General features: G+C 38.3%; 2 protein-coding genes across 3 annotated transcripts in view; one reads left to right on the top strand and one right to left on the bottom strand.

Annotated features, from left to right (window-relative positions):
- Positions 1–3,526, bottom strand: part of acyp2 (acylphosphatase 2, muscle type) — a 13,670-nt gene extending 10,144 nt beyond the window's left edge. Inside the window, exons 1-2 of one of the 2 annotated variants that reach the window (XM_067387050.1) lie at positions 1,779–2,406; positions 620–709 (exon numbers count right to left, since the gene is read on the bottom strand). Coding sequence is in view for 1 of the 2 variants with exons in the window: in XM_067387049.1 (XP_067243150.1) it covers positions 3,504–3,526 (23 nt within the window). In the remaining variant the exon portion in view is untranslated. Of the gene's footprint in view, positions 1–619; positions 710–1,778; positions 2,407–3,503 lie in introns of those variants that run through there. The other variant, XM_067387049.1, reaches the window with a different exon arrangement.
- A 3,128-nt stretch (positions 3,527–6,654) lies between these two features.
- foxg1b (forkhead box G1b) lies at positions 6,655–9,146 on the top strand. Its single transcript, XM_067387048.1, has one exon. The coding sequence runs from the start codon at positions 7,289–7,291 to the stop codon at positions 8,291–8,293; it is 1,005 nt and encodes a 334-aa protein (XP_067243149.1). The 5' UTR covers positions 6,655–7,288; the 3' UTR covers positions 8,294–9,146.
- Positions 9,147–9,634: the final 488 nt, after the last annotated feature.

The following is a 9,634-nucleotide window of genomic DNA, read 5'->3' as shown; positions in this document are numbered from 1 at the left end:
CAGTACCATGATTGTACCACAATACTATGGTAATACCTTTTTTGCATGTAAAATCATCAAATTATTTTGTCTCCTTCTAGAATGATTTCTTCTAGACCAGATTACATCAATAACCACAAATAATGAGCTTCAGAAATGTGCCAACACAATTTTCCTCTCACATCCTGATATGATTTTAATATTCTTAGCCAGTTTTCCTCTGTAATCTAGTATGTTTATGATTGAAAAACAAGCCCGACCATCAGAGATTAGATACAATGTGAATTCAAAAACATTTAGATTTGTGAATGCACAAGCATTTTATTAGAGATGGAATTTGCATACAAGGCTTTAAACAGACAAATCCTTTCAAAAAATAAATCACATTTGGATTTGACAGAGACCTTCGACCCAAAACAGCACAGGTTAAATGTTCTTGCCGTGTTTTCACACATCTGATGATCAGGGATCAGATGTTCCATGCAATCACAATCTCAAAGGTCAACCATGATGCTTGAGACTTTTTTTTTTTAAGCATTATGGGAATGTTAGTAACATTTTACAATAAGGTTCTAGTTAAACATTAGTTAAAGGGTTAGTTCACCCATTTTCAAAAATGAAAATGTCATTTATTACTCACCCTCATGTCGTTCCACACCGGTAAGACCTTCGTTAATCTTCAGAACACAAATTAAGATATTTTTGTTGAAATCCAATGGCTCTGTGAGGCCTGCATAGGGAGCAATGACATTTCCTCTCTCAAGATCCATTAATGTACTAAAAACATATTTAAATCAGTTCATGTGAGTACAGTGGTTCAATATTAATATTATAAAGCCACAAGAATATTTTTGGTGCACCAAAAAAAAACAAAATAATGACTTATATAGTGATGGCCGATTTCAAAACACTGCTTCAGGAAGTTTCAGAGCGTTATGAATCAGCTGTTCGGAGTGCAAAAGTCACGTGATTTCAGCAGTTTGACACGCGATCCGAACCGCTGATTCATAAGGCTCCAAAGCTTCCTGAAGCAGTGTTAACGCTAGTTTCGCTAACATTACCCTAGCTCTGTTGACGTTGCAGAGAAAAAGACTACTAGACATTGTTTTTATTCCACTATATGCCTCGTCAGCTAAATTCACTGTTAGATTAGCTCATTTTACACTCCAAACATAGCATGCTGAGGACATCTGCTGGTTAAAGTCGTGTACATGCAACAAGAACAGCAAAAACATGTTTGATTTTGAAACCGCAGCGCGTGAGTTTAGAGGGTAGCATCACTTTCCCGCCGGAACGCGCTCCCTCAGCTGGACTGAGTGGCAAAAGAAGCTGCTGCATGACTGGATTTAATAGGGGAAACTGAGAAAATGCGAGTAGAACAAACGATTACACTAAAGGTTGGGCTCGAAAGTGTTCCTTATGACATGCCAAAGAAACTTAATCCATGGATATTGACATGCAGCCAGGAATCGTGGTTCCTGACATTTATATGTGCCTGATTTCGACGCCGGGGAAACACATAAAGCAAATCTGCCTGTGAATATTTTATATACCTACAATATAGGTAGGTCTAAATCCGAGTAGGCTAAGTTATATATCGTCATATTGTCCATCCCTAAAACTTGTATATTTTTATCAGTGTTTATTTAAAAACACCCATTATGCAGAATATAAGATGGTAAATGTTTAATTGATGAATTCTCAACACAATATATAACAATACAACATATAGGGTATGATTTTACCTCAAAATCCAACATTTTGACACAAAATGATAACTGCAAAACATGTTTCTTCACCTGGAGTCCAGCTGTTTCTGTGAATTGCAGCGACATATTTCTGTAGCTTTCAGCAGTCTGTAAAAATATACCTCAGATTTTGTGTCAGATATGTATGTACAGTTAATCGCAAAGCTTTTTCCCGTTTTGAATGTGTTTTGTGTGTTTTTCGCGGCTGAAAACTAATGCTGTCACTCAGTGGGCGTGACCGCAGTCTTAACGGTCGACGGTGAGGTCACGTGCATAGCCTCTATAAACAGACCGTTATAGTTCGTTGGTGTGGACGCAATATAGTTATCGTGAATGGGCCTTAAAACAGTTAAAATGTGCTGATATTTCCTTCTCATTTAAAGTGACCATGAAAGTAAAATGGATTGTGTTTTTAAATCTAAATGATTTCGGCTATCCGTTCACATCATAGTTTTAAATTCATTTTCCTCATAATATTGAATCAGAATATCTTCTCCTCCTTCTTGCAGCATGATGATGAGGGCGGGGCAACCTGTCACTCACATGAGATCCACCAATCCACCAGCAAACCACAACCATCCAACCATCCAATCAGCTGATTGAGGAGTAACTGTCTGCAAACACACACACACACACACACACACACACCATTTGTTGATTTGTTCTGAGCCAGTAATGCCTGATAGAGAGGACCCATAATCCTAGAGCTCAGACTGACAACATTGACGGCATATAAACACACACAAACACAAAAAAAGCTAAAATAATAAAGCTAATCATAGACTAATCCAAACCCTGACCTAAACCATTAAATAAGGTGAGGTTTACTCAGATCCAGCTCAATAAACTCTCTTACACACTTCATCAACAACAACGACTAATTGCACTCGTGTAAATAAGGAAACTGTGATTCTAGTGATGACCGACGCTTAATTAACACAATATCATTTCAGAGGGTGTTTGTGCCCCTAAATTTTTCTCTGATTGTTGTTGGTTTAATCTCTGTGTGGTTTATCCACTTCTAAAGTGCCACATAGTTTTTCTGTTTTGTTTTATGCTTTTCCCTCCATCAGGACTGTCAGATTTGGCAGTGTTGTGCTCTTACATAAGGTACAGCTGCACCAAAAAGTATTTAGACACTTAAGTCACCCTAAAAACATCATTACATTAGATATGGCAATATCAGCAGCCTTTGTGACAGCATGAAAATATCAAGCCATCCGCAAACAAATGAAACTAGTTCAAGAAGAAAAAGAAATGCATATAAATACAGCCTATATGAAGGCAAAAATGTAGCTATATTATAAAAATATTACTGATAATTTAGTGATGGTGACGAGCTCAGTATTGCATATCACATCACAGATAGTAGGTCCTAAAATTCCATTCAATAATTCAACCCCTCACAGTCACATGGACAAAGAGCTTTATATTGAACAATGTTAGTGATTGTTAAGGGTTTGTGAATTCCCAACATGCACTGCAGCATGAATAAATTATACAGTCATTGTTTACTGGGTTTTATTCACATAACTGCTGTTGATTATTATTAGTAGTTATGTGTGTCATGCTTTGATGTTTCGAGGGATTCTGTTTGTGTTTTACATCTTAGGGCCTATTGAAATCTTTGTGTCGCTTATTGTGTTGTGTTGCTATGGGTTACATAGCCTACAAAATAATTTAAAAAAGCAACTTAAAGACGATGGGAAAACAGTCCTAAGAAACTCAGAATCAAACTGATTCGCAAAATGATTCATTTGATTTGAAACGCGACACCTGCTGGTCAAAACGGTGTACATGCAATGAAAACAGCCCAAGTAGGCCTATGCAAATCAATAAATCAATCACTTCTTAAAAATCCACTCGCGAATGTTTAATTGAGAATGTAACCTACAAATCAGATATAATTAAACATTACGTTTCTGTATAATAGGCTATGTGTTATTTTATTATTTTTATGGACGCTTATCAAGCCAAAAAGAGACAATCAACTACTACTTTTCTTTCTTTTCTTTTTTTTTTGGTATGCAAATGTGCCATTAAAATGTCTACGTTATAAAAATGATCGAGATCAGCGTGAACAATACATTTCGTGACACGCGAAATTAAATCACGTGATTTTGGCAGACGCGCTCTGAATCACTGCTTCAAAACAAAAGATTCGATTCGAACACTCACTGAACAATGTTTAAAATATAATAAAAATGGCAGTGTATTCAAATATGCAAATAAATAAATACAAAATCCGCTCGCAAATGTTCCATTGAAAATGTAACCTACAAATCAAATATCATTAAATATTATGTTTCTGTATAATATGCTATAGCCTATGGTAGGCTATTTTATTACTTTTAGGACTTGTTTTATGTTTTTTAGGCTATTTTATTTTTTTTAGGACTTGTTTTATGTTTTTATTGACGCTTATCAGGCCAAAAAGAGACAATCAACTACTACTTTTCTTTTTTTTTTTTTGGTATACAAATGTGGTATTAAAATGTCTACGTTATAAAAATGATCGAGATCAGCGTGAACAATACATTTCGTAACACACGGAATTAAATCACGTGATTTTGGCAGACGCGCTCTGAATCACTGCTTCAAAACAAAAGATTCGCAACTGTTTCGATTCGAACACTCACTAAATAATGTTTCGAACATGTCGTGGAAAATGACAACATTCTAAAAAGGCGGTGTATTCAAATATGCAAATAAATAAATAAAAATCCACTCGCAAATGTATCATTGAAAATATAACATACAAATCAGACATCATTAAATAGGCTATTACGTTTCTGTCTAATAATAGGCTATGTGGTAGGCTATTTTATTATTTTTAGGACTTGTATTGACGCTTATCAGGCCAAAAAGCAGCAATCAACTACTACTTTTCCTTTTATTTGTTATACAAATATGCCATTAAAATGATCGAGATCAGCGTGAACAACCAAATTTCGAAACGCGCGAAATTAAATCACGTGATGTGGCAGACGCGCTCCGAATCACTGTTTCAAAACAAAATATTCGCAACGGTTTCGAACGATATGTCGTGGCAAATGACAACATGCCCCGCTGTGTGTGATGTTTGTGTCTATACAGAAAATAAACCCTGCAGTAAACAAACACGTTTAAAATTAATGTCAGTAAGTAACTACTGGGTTGTTTCAACCCAAATTTGGGTCAAATATGGACAAACCCAACCGTTGGGTTAAAAATTAAATTAAAAAAATAAATAAAAATTTTCCATTTTTTGACCCAAATTTGGGTTGAACAATCCAGTATTTTTTTTAGAGTGTATGTTTTGTAAAGGCACTGTTGAATGATGGTAAACCAGTAAGAAATGACTCAAATCCAGGACAGTCCCGCAGAGAGCCTTCACCCTGAAGAACCCCTTCACTGAGCTGTGAGGAGACTGTGACCTTTCGCTGAACCTTTTGCGCATCATTTTCATCTCTTCATGTGTGTTTGCTGCAGGTTTGGCATTAAACATTTTGGCAAACAGTTTCAAATGAGGCGAGATAGAGCCATATATAGACGCATAGCCTATATGTGTGTGTGTTGGGGGTGCTTCTTCATGTATGTGAACAATGTCGGTCATGAACTCAGCTGTATATGAAACAATGAACGGTCACTGCAGATGACTCATTCTGGCATGACTGACCTTGTTTTTGACCTCAAATGATAATTAATTATTTTATTTTATTTTGTGAAGCAATTTTGCATAGCTGGACAGTAAAACGTGAAGTGTGGCCAACTAAAACCCCATCTTTTATTTATTTTTTTGTTTTGTTTTTTTCAAAACATCTCTTCAAAATGTCTTTAAATCATACAAATATATATATATATATATTTTTGCCAATTAACGCGCATAATTATTTAACTCATTACAGGATGGATTCTACATCTGAGGTGCAAAAAGGGAAATATAAAAGAGTATTTTAGAGGAAACCCATCACCTGTAGGCCTTCATCAGCTCTGCGCTCGTTTATCGCTCATATTGATGGCAAAAACTGTTTGTTTCTATATTTTGTATTATATTTATAGCAGTTTTGTGTAATTATTTGAAATGAAAAGCTCTGATACAACAGAGAAAAATAAACCTGACCGAAATGGAACGGCTTTCATTATGTTGAAAATAAACTATAATTTGACGTTGAAAATATATATATAAAAACTGTAATTCCATCAAACAACATCCTGTTGTTTTTTTATAGTAATACTAATTTATTATAAGTAATAAGACATTAATTTAGCCTACGTGACACAGCCGCGTCTGTTATAGCTCGATGAAGCTTTATTATTATTATTAATATTATTTAAAAAGTCAATGGACAACACAAAACATGATTTATTATTTGCGTTGCAAAATATAGATTCAATAAATTTAACAATTATATATATTTTTTATTAGTTATTTATAAAATTGCTACGGTGATACGGGAATACTGTACTGTAGTGATGCTTGTTTTAAGGATATAAAATATATGTTGACCTACACACGAAAAAACATGAATTTATATATAACATTAAATAAAAATACATTGAAATGTTATTCTTTTGCTTTTCTTTTTTGACCTATTTCTTGTTAAATGTTATTTTAACATGTTTCATACACATTTGACGTTTCTTTAATAATAAAAAATCATGTTCTGCGTATCAAAATAATCATTTACATCTCACACAAATCATATTCGACACATTAATATGATCAAAACAGCCTTCAGATGAGAAAACAATAACCATAATTTAATCTGATATATAACAATTTAATCTCAATAAATGCGAGAGGTGTTAGAACAAGCGCGAGTGGAAAAACGTGTTTCAGAATGCAAAATGTGCGAAATTTAAGATATTTGAGATATAGATTATTCCAATTCAAAATGTGCAAAAAATCAGACAGACTGATCAACGAAAGACAACAAGTAAACAGCCGTTTATGACGCGCGTAAACATGAGCGCGCTGAATCACAATAAGATTTCAGTGAATTAAAAAAATGTCATATATGAGACCTCGAAAGTGTCAACAGAACTTGTCCAGCTCTCCAGCAGTGGATCTGTGACCCGCGCGGACACTAGAGGCGCCGTTGGTTCAGCCGCGCGCTTTTACGCACAGAACTGTGGCGTTCTTATAATCAATATCCGCGGACTGATCAACATTTTATTGGCTCAGACAGTTTTATAACGTTTGTATTATTTATAAGCCAAATCTGAAGTGGCCACGAGCACTTTAGTTTAGGCTCATTCAAACTTTATTCCAGTGCGTTTCGTGTAAACAACTCCTCGTCCCTCCTATTCAGGCTACGTGATCAGTGACGCACAGGAGACGCTCCAGACTCCAGCGCGCGCGGGGCTCTCCGCGCATTATGATGGAGTGAGCGCGGCTCGACTGACACTGTCCCAGCCACCAGCACCCGCAGAGCTCCTCCTCCCTCCCGTACGATGTAAGAGTAATCACCAATTTCTCGAGTCCGCGAGTCATGCATGCGATGTCACCATCATTGCGCGCCTGACCTCCTGCGTTTTAAAGTACGAAAACGGGGCTTTTGCGCGTTTCATCCCCCGGCATGGGAGATCAGAGTGAGCCGACCATGGTGCAGAAGTCGACATCGTTCAGCATCAAGAGCCTGTTACTCCCATCGAAGTTTGACAGCGCGGGCACGGAGGATAGCCGCCCGGCACCGGACTTAGACAAGCCCCCAGAAGCGCTCGAGACGGACCCCGCGCAACGCGACGCGGAGGAGCCCGAGCAGCCGTCCAAAAAGGGAAAGAAATTCGACAAGCCTCCGTTCAGCTACAACGCGCTCATCATGATGGCCATACGGCAGAGTCCCGAGAAGCGGCTCACGCTCAACGGCATCTACGAGTTCATCATGAAGAACTTCCCGTACTACCGGGAGCACAAGCAGGGCTGGCAGAACTCCATCCGGCACAATCTGAGCCTCAATAAGTGCTTCGTGAAGGTTCCGCGGCACTACGACGATCCGGGTAAAGGGAACTACTGGATGCTCGACCCCTCCAGCGATGACGTGTTCATCGGCGGGACCACCGGAAAGCTCCGGCGGCGCTCGGCGACCTCGCGGGGCAAGCTGGTGATGAAAAGGGGCCTCCGCTTCGCGCCCCTCGGACTCGGACTGGGCGAACGCCCGAGCAACCCGCTCTACTGGCAGCTGTCTCCGTTCTTACCCCTGCACCACTCGCACTATAACGGCTCCGCGCACGGATTTCTAAACCAAGGACACGCGTACGGATCTTTACTCCCGGGCGTCGAGCCGCTCGGGAACGGGGATATGTCTCGCCAGATTCTGGGAGCCTCTAGCGGGAGTATCAACGGGTACGGAGTGTCTCCGCCGTCCGCTGCTGGATTACTCTCAGGGCACAATGGATACTTCGTGCCGGGCGCGCAGCAGCCGCAGTCTCTGGCGAGCGCGCCGGGTTACGGCATCTCCAGCTCTCCGTCCCCGCTTCTCTCGGATTCCCTAAGAACTAGTTTGCCGTCCTTCACATCGCCACTTTCCAGCGGACTCCTGTCTCAACACAAACGCGTCGCGCCCAATTCTTTCCTGAGCTGAGCGTCGCGCGCGTCCTCTCCAAACTTTCCTAGAAAACCTCGCGCTTTGCGCGTCTGTCTGGATTTAATTTTTTTGTCTATTTAAGATCATGGTAGTGTAATGTTATGCCAAAGGCAATAACTGTACGTGTTTGTTTTTCTTTTTTTTCTAAAAAAAAAAAAGAAGAAAGTATTATTTATAGTATTTCTTTGTGAATGATGGATTTGTATTTATTCAAATGTTTTTTTTTTTTTGTTTTTTTTTTTGTGGGATATTGTTATGATTAGATGTCTGGCACATATTATTCGTTTAGTATGACTAATTCCTTTTTTATTTAAAGTTTAATGTCCCAAACTGTGAATGCGCCTTAATATCTTAAATCAGGGTTGAGCGTTCGGACTGACTCAGGTGTGCGTTCTGACAATTCAACATTATTATTATTATTATTATTAGCTGTGCAAACCTGGAATAGGGTAACTATGAGTCTATATGCAATGTTTTATGTGTGGGCCTGTGTCCAGACACTAAAGTAAAGCGAAGCTACTGAATTAAAGCACTGGATTAATGAACTGAGTGTGGATGAGTTTATATATGTCAGAAAATACTGTTCTGTGATGACACGACAGGGGCAGTCTGGGTCTGTCCCATATTCACACACACAACAGTCGAGTTTTGCCTGGTTCATCACCAAAGACAGATCATTAATGCTTTTTTGGGGGGGAATATGACGTCATCCCTGCATACTGATTCGCTCTGAAGCCATTATTTAAACTCTGTGAAAACAGGCGTTTATCAGAAATGTGATTGATTGTTTATTTCCCTTTAGTTTGAATCTACATGTGATTTATAGTTCTGCACCTTTAGTCGTCATGCTCATCTAATGTACTAGTTTGTCGTTTTTTTCTTTTCTCTCTTGTATATTTTGCCTGAACTTCAGTTCAGAACAAAGAAATAAAGTATTGAAATATTTCTGTATGAATGTAAAGCGCGTCATTTCCAGTCATGATGCTGCACAGACACTCACCAGCTCTAATGCATTAGCTTCTCCTATATTATTATTATTTAATATACCGATTTAAATGCATTTATGTCATGCATGCGATGCTGAAACACAGAGCTGATGGTCCTCATGCATCTCAGACGAGAAGGGTTCATCTATATATATGACATTTTACATGCTTAACAGCAGATTTATGCAAATTCAAGCACAATTATAGGCTAAATGTTAAAGTTGCATGACTTTTCATAAGCATAATAATAACCAATTCATTTATAAAGTAGCCTAAAACTACAGCACCATCGAACAATAGGAAGAAAATCTAAAATGCACGAACTGATGTTGTGTTGATGGGCCTAACTCAT

The sequence above is a fragment of the Chanodichthys erythropterus genome, chromosome 6 (assembly GCF_024489055.1).
Source record: "Chanodichthys erythropterus isolate Z2021 chromosome 6, ASM2448905v1, whole genome shotgun sequence".
NCBI lineage: Eukaryota > Metazoa > Chordata > Actinopteri > Cypriniformes > Xenocyprididae > Chanodichthys > Chanodichthys erythropterus.
The sequence above is the reverse complement of the archived record's forward strand: the minus strand, read 5'-3'. Positions and strand labels throughout refer to the sequence as shown.